This window comes from Euwallacea fornicatus, unplaced genomic scaffold (genome assembly GCF_040115645.1).
Source record: "Euwallacea fornicatus isolate EFF26 unplaced genomic scaffold, ASM4011564v1 scaffold_86, whole genome shotgun sequence".
Classification (NCBI taxonomy): Eukaryota; Metazoa; Arthropoda; class Insecta; order Coleoptera; family Curculionidae; genus Euwallacea; species Euwallacea fornicatus.
The window spans coordinates 416,798-439,834 of NW_027096054.1; the positions used below are offsets into that span (position 1 = coordinate 416,798).

Sequence of the window (23,037 nt, forward strand, 5' to 3'; positions counted from 1 at the left end):
GAGATTTCAAGCTTTGTAGCTCGATAAGTTCGGCAAAAGAAATCCAAATGTCTTCAACGATGACTCATATTAATCAAGTGGATGAGATCTTTAACATGACACAACACGTCATGAATGTATCTAGTAGAGCTTCCAAGATAAATAGTACTTTACGTGTTCAAACACACAAATTTTTTGACTTTTCGAGCTTTGTAGGTCGATAACATCAGCAAATGAAATCCAAATGTCTTCAACGATGACTCATATTAATCAAGTGGACGAGATCTTTAACTTGACACAACACATCATGATTGAATCTTGTTGAGATTCCAAGATAAATAGAACTTTACGTGCTCAAACACACAACTTTTTTAACTTTTCGAGCTTTGTAGCTCGATAACTACGGCAAATGAAATCCAAATTTCTTCAACAAAGACTCATATTAATTAGGTGGTCGAGATCTTTCACATGACACAACACCTCATGATTTTATCTTGTTGAGCTTCCAAGATAAATAGAACTTTACGTGCTCCAACACACGACTTTTGTGAGTTTTCAAGCTTTGTAGCTCGATAACTTCGGCAAATGAACTTAAAATTTCTTCAACTATGACTCCAATTAATCAGCTTGACGAGATCTTTAACATGACACAACATATCATGATTAAATCTTGTTGAGCTTCCAAGATAAATAGTACTTTACGTGCTCAAACACACAACTTTTGTGAGTTTTCAAGCTTTGTAGCTCGATAACTTCGGCAAATGAAATCCAGATTTCTTCAACAAAAACTCATATTAATCAGGTGTTCGAGATCTTTAACATGACACAACACGTCATGAATGAATCTAGTAGAGCTTCCAAAATAAATTGGACTTTACGTGCTCAAACACACAAATTTTTTGACTTTTCGAGCTTTGTAGGTCGATAACATCAGCAAATGAAATCCAAATGTCTTCAACGATGACTCATATTAATCAGGTGGTCGAGATCTTTAACATGACACAACACGTCATGAATGTATCTAGTAGAGCTTCCAAGATAAATAGTACTTCACGTGCTCAAACACACAACTTTTTTGACTTTTCGAGCTTTCTAGGTCGATAACTTCGGCAAATGAAATCCAAACGTCTTCAACGATGACTGATATTAATCAAGTGGACGAGATCTTTAACATGACACAATACATCATGATTTTATCTTGTTGAGCTTCCAAGATAAATAGAACTTTACGTGCTCAAACACACAACTTTTGTGAGTTTTCAAGCTTTGTAACTCGATAACTTCGGCAAATGAACTTAAAATTTTTTCAACTATGACTCCAATTAATCAGCTTGACGAGATCTTTAACATGACACAACATATCATCATTAAATCTTGTTGAGCTTCCAAGATAAATAGTACTTTACGTGCTCAAACACACAACTTTTTTGACTTTTCGAGCTTTCTAGGTCGATAACTTCGGCAAATGAAATCCAAATGTCTTCAACGATGACTGATATTAATCAAGTGGACGAGATCTTTAACATGACACAACTTATCATGATTTTATCTTGTTGGGCTTCCAAGATAAATAGTACTTTACGTGCTCAAACACACAAATTTTTAGACTTTTCGAGATTTGTAGGTCGATAACATCAGCAAACGAAATCCAAATTTCTTCAATAAAGACTCATATTAATTAGGTGGTCGAGATCTTTCACATGACACAACACCTCATGATTTTATCTTGTTGAGCTTCCAAGATAAATAGAACTTTACGTGCTCCAACACACAACTTTTGTGAGTTTTCAAGCTTTGTAACTCGATAACTTCGGCAAATGAACTTAAAATTTTTTCAACTATGACTCCAATTAATCAGCTTGACGAGATCTTTAACATGACACAACATATCATCATTAAATCTTGTTGAGCTTCCAAGATAAATAGTACTTTACGTGCTCAAACACACAACTTTTGTGAGTTTTCAAGCTTTGTAGCTCGATAACTTCGGCAAATGAACTCAAAATTTCTTCAACTATGACTCCAATTAATCAGCTTGACGAGATCTTTAATATGACACAACATATCATGATTGAATCTTGTTGAGCTTCCAAGATAAATAGTACTTTACATGCTCAAATACACAACCTTTTTGACTTTTCGAGCTTTGTACGTCGATAAGTTCGGCAAATGAAATCCAAATGTCTTCAACGATGACTGATATTAATCAAGTGGACGAGATCTTTAACATGACACAACACATCATGATTGTATCTTGTTGAGCTTCCAAGATAAATAGTACTTTACGTGCTCAAACACACAACTTTTTTGACTTTTCGAGCTTTCTAGGTCGATAACTTCGGCAAATGAAATCCAAACGTCTTCAACGATGACTGATATTAATCAACTGGACGAGATCTTCAACATGACACAACACGTCATGAATGTATCTAGTAGAGCTTCCAAGATAAATAGTACTTTACGTGCTCAAACACACAAATTTTTTGACTTTTCGAGCTTTGTAGGTCGATAACTACGGCAAATGAAATCCAAATTTCTTCAACAAAGACTCATATTAATTAGGTGGTCGAGATCTTTCACATGACACAACACCTCATGATTTTATCTTGTTGAGCTTCCAAGATAAATAGAACTTTACGTGCTCAAACACACAACTTTTGTGAGTTTTCAAGCTTTGTAGCTCGATAACTTCAGCAAATGAACTCAAAATTTCTTCAACTATGACTCCAATTAATCAGCTTGACGAGATCTTTAACATGACACAACACATCATGATTGTATCTTGTTGAGCTTCCAAGATAAATAGTACTTTAAGTGCTCAAACACACAACTTTTTTGACTTTTCGAGCTTGCTAGGTCGATAACTTCGGCAAATGAACTCCAAAGTTCTTCAACGACGACTCATATTAATCAAGTGGACGAGATCTTTAACATGACACAACTTATCATGATTTTATCTTGTTGGGCTTCCAAGATAAATAGTACTTTACGTGCTCAAACACACAACTTTTGTGAGTTTTCAAGCTTTGTAGCTCGATAAGTTCGGCAAAAGAAATCCAAATGTCTTCAACGATGACTGATATTAATCAAGTGGACGGGATCTTTAACATGACACAACACATCATGATTGTATCTTGTTGAGCTTCCAAGATAAATAGTATTTTACGTGCTCAAACACACAACTTTTTTGACTTTTCGAGCTTTGTAGATCGATAACTTCGGCAAATGAAATCTAAATGTCTTTAACGATAATTCATATTAATCAAGTGGACGAGATCTTTAACATGACACAACACATCATGATTGTATCTTGTTGAGATTAGAAGATAAATAGTACTTTACGTGCTCAAACACACAACTTTTGTGAGTTTTCAAGCTTTGTAGCTCGATAAGTTCGGCAAAAGAAATCCAAATGTCTTCAACGATGACTGATATTAATCAAGTGGACGGGATCTTTAACATGACACAACACATCATGATTGTATCTTGTTGAGCTTCCAAGATAAATAGTATTTTACGTGCTCAAACACACAACTTTTTTGACTTTTCGAGCTTTGTAGATCGATAACTTCGGCAAATGAAATCGAAATGTCTTCAACGATGACTCATATTAATCAAGTGGACGAGATCTTTAACATGACTCAACACGTCATGAATGTATCTAGTAGAACTTCCAAGATAAATAGTACTTTACGTGCTCAAACACACAAATTTTTTGACTTTTCGAGCTTTGTAGGTCGATAACATCGGCAAATGAAATCCAAATTTCTTCAACAAAGACTCATATTAATCAGGTGGTCGAGATCTTTAACATGACACAACACATCATGATTGTATCTTGTTGAGCTTCCAAGATAAATAGTATTTTACGTGCCCAAACACACAACTTTTGTGAGTTTTCACGCTTTGTAGCTCGATAACTTCGGCAAATGAAATCCAAATGTCTTCAACGATGACTCATATTAATCAAGTGGACGAGATCTTTAACATGACACAACACATCATGATTGTATCTTGTTGAGCTTCCAAGATAAATAGTATTTTACGTGCCCAAACACACAACTTTTGTGAGTTTTCAAGCTTTGTAGCTCGATAACTTCAGCAAATGAAATCCAAATGTCTTCAACGATGACTCATATTAATCAAGTGGACGAGATCTTTAACATGACACAACACATCATGATTGTATCTAGTAGAGCTTCCAAGATAAATAGTACTTTACATGCTCAAACACACAACTTTTTTGACTTTTCGAGCTTTCTAGGTCGATAACTTCGGCAAATGAAATCCAAATGTCTTCAACGATGACTGATATTAATCAAGTGGACGAGATCTTTAACATGACACAACTTATCATGATTTTATCTTGTTGGGCTTCCAAGATAAATAGTACTTTACGTGCTCAAACACACAACTTTTTTGACTTTTCGAGCTTTGCAGATCGATAACTTCGGCAAATGAAATCCAAATGCCTTCAACGATAACTCATATTAATCAATTGGACGAGATCTTTAACATGACACAACACATCATGATTGTATCTTGTTGGGCTTCCAAGATAAATAGTACTTTACATGCTCAAACACACAACTTTTTTGACTTTTCGAGCTTTCTAGGTCGATAACTTCGGCAAATGAAATCCAAATGTCTTCAACGATGACTGATATTAATCAAGTGGACGAGATCTTTAACATGACACAACTTATCATGATTTTATCTTGTTGGGCTTCCAAGATAAATAGTACTTTACGTGCTCAAACACACAAATTTTTTGACTTTTCAAGATTTGTAGGTCGATAACATCAGCAAACGAAATCCAAATTTCTTCAACAAAGACTCATATTAATCAGGTGGTCGAGATCTTTAACATGACACAACACATCATGATTGTATCTTGTTGAGCTTCCAAGATAAATAGTATTTTACGTGCCCAAACACACAACTTTTGTGAGTTTTCACGGTTTGTAGTTCGATAACTTCGGCAAATGAAATCCAAATGTCTTCAACGATGACTCATATTAATCAGGTGATCGAGATCTTTAACATGACACATCACATCACGTTTGTATCTTGTTGAGCTTCCAAGATAAATAGTACTTTACGTGCTCAAACACACAACTTTTTTGACTTTTCGAGCTTTGTAGATCGATAACTTCGGCAAATGAAATCCAAATGTCTTCAACGATAACTCATATTAATCAAGTGGACGAGATCTTTAACATGACTCAACACGTCATGAATGTATCTAGTAGAACTTCCAAGATAAATAGTACTTTACGTGCTCAAACACACAAATTTTTTGACTTTTCGAGCTTTGTAGGTCGATAACATCGGCAAATGAAATCCAAATTTCTTCAACAAAGACTCATATTAATCAGGTGGTCGAGATCTTTAACATGACACAACACATCATGATTGTATCTTGTTGAGCTTCCAAGATAAATAGTATTTTACGTGCCCAAACACACAACTTTTGTGAGTTTTCACGCTTTGTAGCTCGATAACTTCGGCAAATGAAATCCAAATGTCTTCAACGATGACTCATATTAATCAAGTGGACGAGATCTTTAACATGACACAACACATCATGATTGTATCTTGTTGAGCTTCCAAGATAAATAGTATTTTACGTGCCCAAACACACAACTTTTGTGAGTTTTCAAGCTTTGTAGCTCGATAACTTCGGCAAATGAAATCCAAATGTCTTCAACGATGACTCATATTAATCAAGTGGACGAGATCTTTAACATGACACAACACATCATGATTGTATCTAGTAGAGCTTCCAAGATAAATAGTACTTTACATGCTCAAACACACAACTTTTTTGACTTTTCGAGCTTTCTAGGTCGATAACTTCGGCAAATGAAATCCAAATGTCTTCAACGATGACTGATATTAATCAAGTGGACGAGATCTTTAACATGACACAACTTATCATGATTTTATCTTGTTGGGCTTCCAAGATAAATAGTACTTTACGTGCTCAAACACACAACTTTTTTGACTTTTCGAGCTTTGCAGATCGATAACTTCGGCAAATGAAATCCAAATGCCTTCAACGATAACTCATATTAATCAATTGGACGAGATCTTTAACATGACACAACTTATCATGATTTTATCTTGTTGGGCTTCCAAGATAAATAGTACTTTACGTGCTCAAACACACAAATTTTTTGACTTTTCAAGATTTGTAGGTCGATAACATCAGCAAACGAAATCCAAATTTCTTCAATAAAGGCTCATATTAATCAGGTGGTCGAGATCTTTAACATTTCACAACAAATCATGATTGTATCTTGTTGAGCTTCCAACATAAATAGTACTTTACGAGCTCACACACACAACTTTTGTGAGTTTTCAAGCTTTGTAGCTCGATAACTTCGGCAAATGATATCCAAATTTCTTCAACAAAAACTCATATTAATGAGGTGGTCGAGATCTTTAACATGACACAACACATCATGATTGTATCTTGTTGAGCTTCCAAGATAAATAGTATTTTACGTGCCCAAACACACAACTTTTGTGAGTTTTCACGCTTTGTAGCTCGATAACTTCGGCAAATGAAATCCAAATGTCTTCAACGATGACTCATATTAATCAAGTGGACGAGATCTTTAACATGACACAACACATCATGATTGTATCTTGTTGAGCTTCCAAGATAAATAGTATTTTACGTGCCCAAACACACAACTTTTGTGAGTTTTCAAGCTTTGTAGCTCGATAACTTCGGCAAATGAAATCCAAATGTCTTCAACGATGACTCATATTAATCAAGTGGACGAGATCTTTAACATGACACAACACATCATGATTGTATCTAGTAGAGCTTCCAAGATAAATAGTACTTTACATGCTCAAACACACAACTTTTTTGACTTTTCGAGCTTTCTAGGTCGATAACTTCGGCAAATGAAATCCAAATGTCTTCAACGATGACTGATATTAATCAAGTGGACGAGATCTTTAACATGACACAACTTATCATGATTTTATCTTGTTGGGCTTCCAAGATAAATAGTACTTTACGTGCTCAAACACACAAATTTTTTGACTTTTCAAGATTTGTAGGTCGATAACATCAGCAAACGAAATCCAAATTTCTTCAATAAAGGCTCATATTAATCAGGTGGTCGAGATCTTTAACATTTCACAACAAATCATGATTGTATCTTGTTGAGCTTCCAACATAAATAGTACTTTACGAGCTCACACACACAACTTTTGTGAGTTTTCAAGCTTTGTAGCTCGATAACTTCGGCAAATGATATCCAAATTTCTTCAACAAAAACTCATATTAATGAGGTGGTCGAGATCTTTAACATGACACAACACATCATGATTGTATCTTGTTGAGCTTCCAAGATAAATAGTGCTTTATGTGCTCAAACACACAACTTTCGTGAGTTTTCACGGTTTGTAGTTCGATAACTTCGGCAAATGAAATCCAAATGTCTTCAACGATGACTCATATTAATCAAGTGGACGAGATCTTTAACATGACACATCACATCACGTTTGTATCTTGTTGAGCTTCCAAGATAAATAGTACTTTACGTGCTCAAACACACAACTTTTTTGACTTTTCGAGCTTTGTAGATCGATAACTTCGGCAAATGAAATCCAAATATCTTCAACGATAACTCATATTAATCAAGTGGACGAGATCTTTAACATGACTCAACACGTCATGAATGTATCTAGTAGAACTTCCAAGATAAATAGTACTTTACGTGCTCAAACACACAAATTTTTTGACTTTTCGAGTTTTTTATCTCGATAACTACGGCAAATGAAATCCAAATTTCTTCAACAAAGACTCATATTAATTAGGTGGTCGAGATCTTTCACATGACACAACACCTCATGATTTTATCTTGTTGAGCTTCCAAGATAAATAGAACTTTACGTGCTCAAACACACAACTTTTGTGAGTTTTCAAGCTTTGTAGCTCGATAACTTCAGCAAATGAACTCAAAATTTCTTCAACTATGACTCCAATTAATCAGCTTGACGAGATCTTTAACATGACACAACACATCATGATTGTATCTTGTTGAGCTTCCAAGATAAATAGTACTTTACGTGCTCAAACACACAACTTTTTTGACTTTTCGAGCTTGCTAGGTCGATAACTTCGGCAAATGAACTCCAAAGTTCTTCAACGACGACTCATATTAATCAAGTGGACGAGATCTTTAACATGACACAACTTATCATGATTTTATCTTGTTGGGCTTCCAAGATAAATAGTACTTTACGTGCTCAAACACACAACTTTTGTGAGTTTTCAAGCTTTGTAGCTCGATAAGTTCGGCAAAAGAAATCCAAATGTCTTCAACGATGACTGATATTAATCAAGTGGACGGGATCTTTAACATGACACAACACATCATGATTGTATCTTGTTGAGCTTCCAAGATAAATAGTATTTTACGTGCTCAAACACACAACTTTTTTGACTTTTCGAGCTTTGTAGATCGATAACTTCGGCAAATGAAATCTAAATGTCTTTAACGATAACTCATATTAATCAAGTGGACGAGATCTTTAACATGACACAACACATCATGATTGTATCTTGTTGAGATTAGAAGATAAATAGTACTTTACGTGCTCAAACACACAACTTTTGTGAGTTTTCAAGCTTTGTAGCTCGATAAGTTCGGCAAAAGAAATCCAAATGTCTTCAACGATGACTGATATTAATCAAGTGGACGGGATCTTTAACATGACACAACACATCATGATTGTATCTTGTTGAGCTTCCAAGATAAATAGTATTTTACGTGCTCAAACACACAACTTTTTTGACTTTTCGAGCTTTGTAGATCGATAACTTCGGCAAATGAAATCGAAATGTCTTCAACGATGACTCATATTAATCAAGTGGACGGGATCTTTAACATGACACAACACATCATGATTGTATCTTGTTGAGATTAGAAGATAAATAGTACTTTACGTGCTCAAACACACAACTTTTGTGAGTTTTCAAGCTTTGTAGCTCGATAAGTTCGGCAAAAGAAATCCAAATGTCTTCAACGATGACTGATATTAATCAAGTGGACGGGATCTTTAACATGACACAACACATCATGATTGTATCTTGTTGAGCTTCCAAGATAAATAGTATTTTACGTGCTCAAACACACAACTTTTTTGACTTTTCGAGCTTTGTAGATCGATAACTTCGGCAAATGAAATCGAAATGTCTTCAACGATGACTCATATTAATCAAGTGGACGAGATCTTTAACATGACTCAACACGTCATGAATGTATCTAGTAGAACTTCCAAGATAAATAGTACTTTACGTGCTCAAACACACAAATTTTTTGACTTTTCGAGTTTTTTAGCTCGATAACTACGGCAAATGAAATCCAAATTTCTTCAACAAAGACTCATATTAATTAGGTGGTCGAGATCTTTCACATGACACAACACCTCATGATTTTATCTTGTTGAGCTTCCAAGATAAATAGAACTTTACGTGCTCAAACACACAACTTTTGTGAGTTTTCAAGCTTTGTAGCTCGATAACTTCAGCAAATGAACTCAAAATTTCTTCAACTATGACTCCAATTAATCAGCTTGACGAGATCTTTAACATGACACAACACATCATGATTGTATCTTGTTGAGCTTCCAAGATAAATAGTACTTTACGTGCTCAAACACACAACTTTTTTGACTTTTCGAGCTTGCTAGGTCGATAACTTCGGCAAATGAACTCCAAAGTTCTTCAACGACGACTCATATTAATCAAGTGGACGAGATCTTTAACATGACACAACTTATCATGATTTTATCTTGTTGGGCTTCCAAGATAAATAGTACTTTACGTGCTCAAACACACAACTTTTGTGAGTTTTCAAGCTTTGTAGCTCGATAAGTTCGGCAAAAGAAATCCAAATGTCTTCAACGATGACTGATATTAATCAAGTGGACGGGATCTTTAACATGACACAACACATCATGATTGTATCTTGTTGAGCTTCCAAGATAAATAGTATTTTACGTGCTCAAACACACAACTTTTTTGACTTTTCGAGCTTTATAGATCGATAACTTCGGCAAATGAAATCGAAATGTCTTCAACGATGACTCATATTAATCAAGTGGACGAGATCTTTAACATGACTCAACACGTCATGAATGTATCTAGTAGAACTTCCAAGATAAATAGTACTTTACGTGCTCAAACACACAAATTTTTTGACTTTTCGAGCTTTGTAGGTCGATAACATCGGCAAATGAAATCCAAATTTCTTCAACAAAGACTCATATTAATCAGGTGGTCGAGATCTTTAACATGACACAACACATCATGATTGTATCTTGTTGAGCTTCCAAGATAAATAGTATTTTACGTGCCCAAACACACAACTTTTGTGAGTTTTCACGCTTTGTAGCTCGATAACTTCGGCAAATGAAATCCAAATGTCTTCAACGATGACTCATATTAATCAAGTGGACGAGATCTTTAACATGACACAACACATCATGATTGTATCTTGTTGAGCTTCCAAGATAAATAGTATTTTACGTGCCCAAACACACAACTTTTGTGAGTTTTCAAGCTTTGTAGCTCGATAACTTCGGCAAATGAAATCCAAATGTCTTCAACGATGACTCATATTAATCAAGTGGACGAGATCTTTAACATGACACAACACATCATGATTGTATCTAGTAGAGCTTCCAAGATAAATAGTACTTTACATGCTCAAACACACAACTTTTTTGACTTTTCGAGCTTTCTAGGTCGATAACTTCGGCAAATGAAATCCAAATGTCTTCAACGATGACTGATATTAATCAAGTGGACGAGATCTTTAACATGACACAACTTATCATGATTTTATCTTGTTGGGCTTCCAAGATAAATAGTACTTTACGTGCTCAAACACACAACTTTTTTGACTTTTCGAGCTTTGCAGATCGATAACTTCGGCAAATGAAATCCAAATGCCTTCAACGATAACTCATATTAATCAATTGGACGAGATCTTTAACATGACACAACACATCATGATTGTATCTTGTTGGGCTTCCAAGATAAATAGTACTTTACATGCTCAAACACACAACTTTTTTGACTTTTCGAGCTTTCTAGGTCGATAACTTCGGCAAATGAAATCCAAATGTCTTTAACGATGACTGATATTAATCAAGTGGACGAGATCTTTAACATGACACAACTTATCATGATTTTATCTTGTTGGGCTTCCAAGATAAATAGTACTTTACGTGCTCAAACACACAAATTTTTTGACTTTTCAAGATTTGTAGGTCGATAACATCAGCAAACGAAATCCAAATTTCTTCAACAAAGACTCATATTAATCAGGTGGTCGAGATCTTTAACATGACACAACACATCATGATTGTATCTTGTTGAGCTTCCAAGATAAATAGTATTTTACGTGCCCAAACACACAACTTTTGTGAGTTTTCACGCTTTGTAGCTCGATAACTTCGGCAAATGAAATCCAAATGTCTTCAACGATGACTCATATTAATCAAGTGGACGAGATCTTTAACATGACACAACACATCATGATTGTATCTTGTTGAGCTTCCAAGATAAATAGTATTTTACGTGCCCAAACACACAACTTTTGTGAGTTTTCAAGCTTTGTAGCTCGATAACTTCGGCAAATGAAATCCAAATGTCTTCAACGATGACTCATATTAATCAAGTGGACGAGATCTTTAACATGACACAACACATCATGATTGTATCTAGTAGAGCTTCCAAGATAAATAGTACTTTACATGCTCAAACACACAACTTTTTTGACTTTTCGAGCTTTCTAGGTCGATAACTTCGGCAAATGAAATCCAAATGTCTTCAACGATGACTGATATTAATCAAGTGGACGAGATCTTTAACATGACACAACTTATCATGATTTTATCTTGTTGGGCTTCCAAGATAAATAGTACTTTACGTGCTCAAACACACAACTTTTTTGACTTTTCGAGCTTTGCAGATCGATAACTTCGGCAAATGAAATCCAAATGCCTTCAACGATAACTCATATTAATCAATTGGACGAGATCTTTAACATGACACAACACATCATGATTGTATCTTGTTGGGCTTCCAAGATAAATAGTACTTTACATGCTCAAACACACAACTTTTTTGACTTTTCGAGCTTTCTAGGTCGATAACTTCGGCAAATGAAATCCAAATGTCTTCAACGATGACTGATATTAATCAAGTGGACGAGATCTTTAACATGACACAACTTATCATGATTTTATCTTGTTGGGCTTCCAAGATAAATAGTACTTTACGTGCTCAAACACACAAATTTTTTGACTTTTCAAGATTTGTAGGTCGATAACATCAGCAAACGAAATCCATATTTCTTCAATAAAGGCTCATATTAATCAGGTGGTCGAGATCTTTAACATTTCACAACAAATCATGATTGTATCTTGTTGAGCTTCCAACATAAATAGTACTTTACGAGCTCACACACACAACTTTTGTGAGTTTTCAAGCTTTGTAGCTCGATAACTTCGGCAAATGATACCCAAATTTCTTCAACAAAAACTCATATTAATGAGGTGGTCGAGATCTTTAACATGACACAACACATCATGATTGTATCTTGTTGAGCTTCCAAGATAAATAGTGCTTTATGTGCTCAAACACACAACTTTCGTGAGTTTTCACGGTTTGTAGTTCGATAACTTCGGCAAATGAAATCCAAATGTCTTCAACGATGACTCATATTAATCAGGTGATCGAGATCTTTAACATGACACATCACATCACGTTTGTATCTTGTTGAGCTTCCAAGATAAATAGTACTTTACGTGCTCAAACACACAACTTTTTTGACTTTTCGAGCTTTGTAGATCGATAACTTCGGCAAATGAAATCCAAATATCTTCAACGATAACTCATATTAATCAAGTGGACGAGATCTTTAACATGACTCAACACGTCATGAATGTATCTAGTAGAACTTCCAAGATAAATAGTACTTTACGTGCTCAAACACACAAATTTTTTGACTTTTCGAGTTTTTTAGCTCGATAACTACGGCAAATGAAATCCAAATTTCTTCAACAAAGACTCATATTAATTAGGTGGACGAGATCTTTAACATGACACAACACATCATGATTGTATCTTGTTGAGCTTCCAAGATAAATATAACTTTACGTGCTCAAACACACAACTTTTGTGAGTTTTCAAGCTTTGTAGCTCGATAACTTCGGCAAATGAACTCAAAATTTCATCAACTATGACTCCAATTAATCAGCTTGACGAGATCTTTAACATGACACAACACATCATGATTGTATCTTGTTGAGCTTCCAAGATAAATAGTACTTTACGTGCTCAAACACACAAATTTTTTGACTTTTCGAGCATTGTAGGTCGATAACATCAGCAAATGAAATCCAAATTTCTTTAACAAAGACTCATATTAATCAGGTGGTCGAGATCTTTAACATGACACAACACATCATGATTGTATCTTGTTGAGCATCCAAGATAAATAGTACTTTACGTGCTCAAACACACAAATTTTTTGACTTTTCGAGCTTTGTAGGTCGATAACATCAGCAAATGAAATCCAAATTTCTTCAACAAAGACTCATATTAATCAGGTGGTCGAGATCTTTAACATGACACAACACATCATGATTGTATCTTGTTGAGCTTCCAAGACAAATAGTATTTTACGTGCCCAAACACACAACTTTTGTGAGTTTTCAAGCTTTGTAGCTCGATAACTTCGGCAAATGAAATCCAAATGTCTTCAACGATGACTCATATTAATCAAGTGGACGAGATCTTTAACATGACACAACACATCATGATTGTATCTAGTAGAGCTTCCAAGATAAATAGTACTTTACATGCTCAAACACACAACTTTTTTGACTTTTCGAGCTTTCTAGGTCGATAACTTCGGCAAATGAAATCCAAATGTCTTCAACGATGACTGATATTAATCAAGTGGACAAGATCTTTAACATGACACAACTTATCATGATTTTATCTTGTTGGGCTTCCAAGATAAATAGTACTTTACGTGCTCAAACACACAACTTTTGTGAGTTTTCAAGCTTTGTAGCTCGATAACTTCGGCAAATGAAATCCAAATGTCTTCAACGATGACTGATATTAATCAAGTGGACGGGATCTTTAACATGACACAACACATCAATATTGTATCTTGTTGAGCTTCCAAGATAAATAGTACTTTACGTGCTCAAACACACAACTTTTTTGACTTTTCGAGCTTGCTAGGTCGATAACTTCGGCAAATGAACTCCAAAGTTCTTCAACGACGACTCATATTAATCAAGTGGACGAGATCTTTAACATGACACAACACGTCATCAATGTATCTAGTAGAGCTTCCAAGATAAATAGTACTTTACGTGCTCAAACACACAACTTTTTTGACTTTTCGAGCTTTCTAGGTCGATAACTTCGGCAAATGAAATCCAAACGTCTTCAACGATTACTGATATTAATCAAGTGGACGAGATCTTTAACATGACACAATACATCATGATTTTATCTTGTTGAGCTTCCAAGATAAATAGAACTTTACGTGCTCAAACACACAACTTTTATGAGTTTTCAAGCTTTGTAGCTCGATAAGTTCGGCAAAAGAAATCCAAATGTCTTCAACGATGACTGATATTAATCAAGTGGACGGGATCTTTAACATGACACAACACATCATGATTGTATCTTGTTGAGCTTCCAAGATAAATAGTATTTTACGTGCTCAAACACACAACTTTTTTGACTTTTCGAGCTTTGTAGATCGATAACTTCGGCAAATGAAATCTAAATGTCTTTAACGATAACTCATATTAATCAAGTGGACGAGATCTTTAACATGACACAACACATCATGATTGTATCTTGTTGAGATTAGAAGATAAATAGTACTTTACGTGCCCAAACACACAACTTTTGTGAGTTTTCAAGCTTTGTACCTCGATAACTTCGGCAAATGAAATCGAAATGTCTTCAACGATGACTCATATTAATCAAGTGGACGAAATTTTTAACATGACACAACACATCATGATTGTATCTTGTTGAGCTTCCAAGATAAATAGTACTTTACGTGCTCAAACACACAAATTTTTTGACTTTTCGAGCTTTGTAGGTCGATAACATCAGCAAATGAAATCCAAATTTCTTCAACAAAGACTCATATTAATCAGGTGGTCGAGATCTTTAACATGACACAACACATCATGATTGTATCTTGTTGAGCTTCCAAGATAAATATTGCTTTATGTGCTCAAACTCACAACTTTTGTGAGTTTTCACGGTTTGTAGTTCGATAACTTCGGCAAATGAAATCCAAATGTCTTCAACGATGACTCATATTAATCAGGTGATCGAAATCTTTAACATGACACATCACATCACGTTTGTATCTTGTTGAGCTTCCAAGATAAATAGTACTTTACGTGCTCAAACACACAACTTTTTTGACTTTTCGAGCTTTGTAGATCGATAACTTCGGCAAATGAAATCCAAATGTCTTCAACGATAACTCATATTAATCAAGTGGACGAGATCTTTAACATGACTCAACACGTCATGAATGTATCTAGTAGAACTTCCAAGATAAATAGTACTTTACGTGCTCAAACACACAAATTTTTTGACTTTTCGAATTTTTTAGCTCGATAACTACGGCAAATGAAATCCAAATTTCTTCAACAAAGACTCATATTAATTAGGTGGACGAGATCTTTAACATGACACAACACATCATGATTGTATCTTGTTGAGCTTCCAAGATAAATAGAACTTTACGTGCTCAAACACACAACTTTTGTGAGTTTTCAAGCTTTGTAGCTCGATAACTTCGGCTAATGAACTCAAAATTTCATCAACTATGACTCCAATTAATCAGCTTGACGAGATCTTTAACATGACACAACATATCATGATTGAATCTTGTTGAGCTTCCAAGATAAATAGAACTTTACGTGCTCAAACACACAACTTTTGTGAGTTTTCAAGCTTTGTAGATCAATAACTTCGGCAAATGAAATCCAAATGTCTTCAACGATAACTCATATTAATCAAGTGGACGAGATCTTTAACATGACACAACACATCATGATTGTATCTTGTTGAGCTTCCAAGATAAATAGTACTTTACGTGCTCAAACACACAACTTTTTTGACTTTTCGAGCTTTCTAGGTCGATAACTTCGGCAAATGAAATCCAAACGTCTTCAACGATGACTGATATTAATCAAGTGGACGAGATCTTTAACATGACACAACACATCATGATTTTATCTTGTTGAGCTTCCAAGATAAATAGAACTTTACGTGCTCAAACACACAACTTTTGTGAGTTTTCAAGCTTTGTAGCTCGATAAGTTCGGCAAAAGAAATCCAAATGTCTTCAACGATGACTGATATTAATCAACTGGACGAGATCTTCAACATGACACAACACGTCATGAATGTATCTAGTAGAGCTTCCAAGATAAATAGTACTTTACGTGCTCAAACACACAAATTTTTTGACTTTTCGAGCTTTGTAGGTCGATAACTACGGCAAATGAAATCCAAATTTCTTCAACAAAGACTCATATTAATTAGGTGGTCGAGATCTTTAACATGACACAACACCTCATGATTTTATCTTGTTGAGCTTCCAAGATAAATAGAACTTTACGTGCTCAAACACACAACTTTTGTGAGTTTTCAAGCTTTGTAGCTCGATAACTTCGGCAAATGAAATCCAAATGTCTTCAACGATGACTGATATTAATCAAGTGGACGAGATCTTTAACATGACACAACACATCATGATTGTATCTTGTTGAGCTTCCAAGATAAATAGTACTTTACATGCTCAAACACACAACTTTTTTGACTTTTCGAGCTTTCTAGGTCGATAACTTCGGCAAATGAAATCCAAACGTCTTCAACGATGACTGATATTAATCAAGTGGACGAGATCTTTAACATGACACAACACATCATGATTTTATCTTGTTGAGCTTCCAAGATAAATAGAACTTTACGTGCTCAAACACACAACTTTTGTGAGTTTTCAAGCTTTGTAGCTCGATAAGTTCGGCAAAAGAAATCCAAATGTCTTCAACGATGACTGATATTAATCAACTGGACGAGATCTTCAACATGACACAACACGTCATGAATGTATCTAGTAGAGCTTCCAAGATAAATAGTACTTTACGTGCTCAAACACACAAATTTTTTGACTTTTCGAGCTTTGTAGGTCGATAACTACGGCAAATGAAATCCAAATTTCTTCAACAAAGACTCATATTAATTAGGTGGTCGAGATCTTTAACATGACACAACACCTCATGATTTTATCTTGTTGAGCTTCCAAGATAAATAGAACTTTACGTGCTCAAACACACAACTTTTGTGAGTTTTCAAGCTTTGTAGCTCGATAACTTCAGCAAATGAACTCAAAATTTCTTCAACTATGACTCCAATTAATCAGCTTGACGAGATCTTTAACATGACACAACACATCATGATTGTATCTTGTTGAGCTTCCAAGATAAATAGTACTTTACGTGCTCAAACACACAACTTTTGTGAGTTTTCAAGCTTTGTAGCTCGATAACTTCGGCAAATGAAATCCAAATGTCTTCAACGATGACTGATATTAATCAAGTGGACGAGATCTTTAACATGACACAACATATCATGATTGAATCTTGTTGAGCTTCCAAGATAAATAGTACTTTACGTGCTCAAACACACAACCTTTTTGACTTTTCGAGCTTTGTACGTCGATAAGTTCGGCAAATGAAATCCAAATGTCTTCAACGATGACTGATATTAATCAAGTGGACGAGATCTTTAACATGACACAACTTATCATGATTTTATCTTGTTGGGCTTCCAAGATAAATAGTACTTTACGTGCTCAAACACACAACTTTTGTGAGTTTTCAAGCTTTGTAGCTCGATAACTTCGGCAAATGAAATCCAAATGTCTTCAACGATGACTGATATTAATCAAGTGGACGGGATCTTTAACATGACACAACACATCAATATTGTATCTTGTTGAGCTTCCAAGATAAATAGTACTTTACGTGCTCAAACACACAACTTTTTTGACTTTTCGAGCTTGCTAGGTCGATAACTTCGGCAAATGAACTCCAAACGTCTTCAACGATGACTGATATTAATCAAGTGGACGAGATCTTTAACATGACACAATACATCATGATTTTATCTTGTTGAGCTTCCAAGATAAATAGAACTTTACGTGCTCAAACACACAACTTTTGTGAGTTTTCAAGCTTTGTAGCTCGATAAGTTCGGCGAAAGAAATCCAAATGTCTTCAACGATGACTGATATTAATCAAGTGGACGGGATCTTTAACATGACACAACACATCATGATTGTAGCTTGTTGAGCTTCCAAGATAAATAGTACTTTACGTGCTCAAACACACAACTTTTTTGACTTTTCGAGCTTTGTAGATCGATAACTTCGGCAAATGAAATCCAAATGTCTTCAACGATAACTCATATTAATCAAGTGGACGAGATCTTTAACATGACTCAACACGTCATGAATGTATCTAGTAGAACTTCCAAGATAAATAGTACTTTACGTGCTCAAACACACAAATTTTTTGACTTTTCGAGCTTTGTAGGTCGATAACATCGGCAAATGAAATCCAAATTTCTTCAACAAAGACTCATATTAATCAGGTGGTCGAGATCTTTAACATGACACAACACATCATGATTGTATCTTGTTGAGCTTCCAAGATAAATAGTATTTTACGTGCCCAAACACACAACTTTTGTGAGTTTTCACGCTTTGTAGCTCGATAACTTCGGCAAATGAAATCCAAATGTCTTCAACGATGACTCATATTAATCAAGTGGACGAGATCTTTAACATGACACAACACATCATGATAGTAGTTGAGCTAGGGGGGTTACAGATCAAATGTGCCGTTTTCGCACATCCGCTAACGTTATTTTTGCTCCGTTAACGTTATATTTGTCGTTCCGTTAAATTAACGTATGGGGAAAATGGGGGAGTTTTCGCGCCGTTAACGTTATTTTAGTGATTTATTGATTTAGTGGTGCATTACGAAAACTGTATTTGTCGTTACGACAAAATTAACATGGAGTCTTATGGGAAAAACTTTGTCGTTACGCTAAAGTTGACGTTAAACGTATCTCCATCTCTCTCCTGTAACGTTATTTTTGTCGTTCCGTTATTTATTTCTTGAAAGGTGCACTGCGAAAACTAGTGGTTGTTTTTATAGAGTTTTCGCACCGTTAACGTTATTTTAGTGATTTATTGATTTAGTGGTGCATTACGAAAACTGTATTTGTCGTTACGACAAAATTAACATGGAATCTTATGGGAAAAACTTTGTCGTTACGTTAAAGTTGACGTTAAGCGTATCTCCATCTCTCTCGTGTAACGTTATTTTTGTCGTTCCGTTATTTCATTCTTTAAAGGTACATTGCGAAAACTGTTGGTTGTTTTTAGAGTTTTCGCACCGTGAACGTTATTTGTGTTATTAGGTGATTAGGTGGTGAATTGCGGAAACTGTGTTTGTCGTTACGACAAAATTAACATGGAGTCTTATGGCAAAAGGTATGTCGTTACGTCAAGGAAGTTACGTTACCATCTCTCCCTGTGGAGTGGGCGTGTCGGTACAGGTCCGGGTTGAGCGCCTTGAGACAGGTCCGTACTTGGGGAACTTCTGTAGAGTGACTGGAGCGTGGAGTGGGTGCTCAAGGTAAGTAAACGAAAAAATGCTCTCTTAATTTTTATTAGCATCATATATTTTGTAATAATTCATGCAATATATGTCTCGCTCACAGAAAACGTTACCCCCTCCCCCAATCACTGATGGAAATTATAATGTATGTTTTCTTAAGTGGTACGATCTTCTGCCGCATTCGAGCTATATTTACAGAATGCTTTTATGCATCGACTCTTTAGTAAATACATCTACGAAAATAATAATAATAATAATAATGTGTACCAATGGTACTGACATTAACATATAGAGACTTGAAACCCGATTTATGAAGCAATTAATTTATTAATAACATATTCAAATAGCACTTCGGCATTTCTACTACTGCAATTGCATACTTTGAAAGCATGACTATTACAATTGTTTTCGCTAGGTCTTAATTTGGGTACCAGGTCAGCATCATCTTTTTCTAAATTGAAAATTCGTATTGAATCGGCAAGATAGTCTTTCAAAAACTCAAATTTTGCCTGTCCTTTCACAAATATCAAATCAATATTTTTTAAATGGTTTTCTAAAATATTTTTAATTTGCTGATATTTGATATTCCCCGAATCAAATGGAATACCATGAACATTGTTATAGAGATATGCAGCAGTTTTCCGATCATTTGCATGTAAACTAGAAAATTTAATCGGGCATTTAAACAAAAAGGATTTCAAATGTTTACCATCGTAGATGGTGAGTTCTTTCGTGGTAAACATTTTGTTAATTATATAACCTTGCATATCCAGTACGGCAAACTTCATTTTACACTTTCGAATGACAAAAAAGAATTGTACCCTCGGTTCGCAAATCTCTATGTAATAATAACTACTTCTATTACTACCGCTGTAGTAGGTCTGGGTCGGAACAATGGATTGCACCCTAGGATCCCAAATCTGTATTTAATAAATACTAAAATTCACTTTTCGCTAATTGAATGAAAATAACCACCTTGTGCTATCACAGTAGTAGTAGTAGTAGTAGTAGTAGTTCTAAATTTTGAAGTCGAACCACATGAGAATGTCACTGATCGAGAGGAACTACCCTAGGTTCCCAAATCCGTATCTAATAAATACTAAAATACGCTTTTCGCTAATTTAATGAATAAAAATAACCACCTACCTTGTGCTACCACTAAAGTAGTAGTACTAAAGTTCAAAGTCGAAAAATGAGCTCACTTATGCGTCTTTTGCTCCTGCTAAACGAAAATTGCAAAGACTGGTGCAGTTAATAGGCTGACATCTTCGCAATGTGAATATATAGCAATTTGCATAAATAGCATTATGAAGATGTATTGTAGCATGCATCATTAAAAAGCGTTTTACATTTTTAAAAACTTTATTCATCATTGTACATAAAACATTTAAAAGAGCACACGTTGGTAGAAGCAGTCTTGAACTGGACTAGTCATCAATAGGTTTGGATCTTCACACGAAATGTTTTGGTTATATATGACGGGATGATAGGGTACATTTTACTTTGATGCAATGATTTTTTCCATTACTGTTATGTGCTGCTGATGATGTGAAAAGAGTCGTTTAGGGTATTTTCATCTTTAAACCCTTGAATATTCATATTTTTAATTGTTCAAACTTTAGGAAAGTAAATTTCTTGATGGAATATTCTCTAATCCGGCGTTTAATATTTCGTAGGTTTTCTAAAAAAGTTTCTATTCTTTCAAGTCTAGTTGTCATTTCGACTTGCAGTATCTTTATAAACAATATTTCAACTGAACATTAAGTTTTAACGCTACATATTGATGGTGGTGGTGGTGGTGGTGGTAGGAATTTAAAGCTGTTTTACAATTTTCGTAAGTGGATTATAACTAAATATTTTGTCATGAATAATGAGGCAATAGGCTGTCGTTTTATCAGTCACTTTTTCTGCAGTTTCAAATTCCACTCTCATAGTGACTGATCCAGTTTGAAGTAAATCTCTTTGGTGAGTACAATTGATGTAAACAAGTGGAGCTTTATCTTTGAATTCGGACGGAGTGAAAATCGGTTCTTGTGCGTTATTATAGTAAACCTGACGAAATTCGGAAAACATTTCATACAGGGTTGCAAATCTATTATTTTTAAAATCAAGTTGCAAGTCACCATACGGGTATCTTTCAGAATTTAAATACACATTTACGTTTCGTAGGTCACAGTGATCAAATTTGCTCATATCCTTTTTAAGATTACCTCTTTTGTCTTTTTGAAATGCGAGTATGACATGGCGTGGAGTTTCAACTTTGGTCGATGTCTTTACCGTCCAATTGTGTCTGGTGGCTTCTAATAACTCTGGATATTCAACTAATTCCCAGCTTCGAAAAGTTAATAAGATGTCAGTATTTTTATCAATAGTTTTTGTAAGTGCTAATTCCTGAGGAATTGCTACTGTTAAGTGTGGAACTCTCCAACAGAGTTTTGTTATCGTAAGTTTCGGTTTTTCTGTAGATGCTGCCGTTTGTACCAATGCATTGGAATCATCGTTAGCTCTAACTAGGATTAATTCTTGATGTGAATTTAAAATGATTTTCTTATAATCTTCAAAGAAACCAGAGTACATCTTAAGAGGAATACATAAAGAAACATTTCCGTTAGAGTCCGTCATGATGCTTTTTTCTTTTTCTACCGGATACCATCCCGCGTTTTGAAGCTTAGCGCTTTCATTTAAATTATATGATGAATAACCCTTAAGGGTTGCTGTTATACCAACATCTCGTACTGCGTCAATTGTCACTCCATTTAGAACATATCTCAACTCTTTGAATAAAAACGCCGCGGCATTATTTATCAAGTATGTGTTTGTAAGTGGCGTACCATCCTCTTTCGTAACCTTTAGTTCAATGTAAAGTTCACTTTTGCAGGGTAAGGGATATTTTCCGGTTTGCTGTAAGGATATTCTAATTTCATCGTTTGTCCCCAATTTAGTAGGATTGAATGGATCAAAAGAGAGCACTTCCCAGCTTAAAATTGAGTCGTCAATAAAAACTTTTTCTTGGACGTTTATATGATCCATTTTTTAATGTAAATCCTAGGGAAACAAGAAACTGTTTATTCAAAGACGTTAACCCTCTTGTGTATCGTTTCGTACTATCGGGGGTTTGCTGCTTACAAGGTGTATTAAACCTTCTGACAAAATCTAAATTAGGTGTTCTATTATATAGAATTACCATCGTGAGTCCAAGCGTTTAAGATGAAGTCTTAATGTCACGGATTCACCTCGAAAATTAATCAAATCGCCCTCTTGATCAACTAG

At 35.0% G+C, this 23,037-nt stretch overlaps 1 protein-coding gene across 1 annotated transcript; it reads right to left on the bottom strand.

The window, feature by feature from the left end:
• Positions 1-21,579: 21,579 nt before the first annotated feature.
• LOC136350032 (uncharacterized) lies at positions 21,580-22,797 on the bottom strand. Its single transcript, XM_066301556.1, has one exon. The coding sequence runs from the start codon at positions 22,795-22,797 to the stop codon at positions 21,580-21,582; it is 1,218 nt and encodes a 405-aa protein (XP_066157653.1).
• Positions 22,798-23,037: the final 240 nt, after the last annotated feature.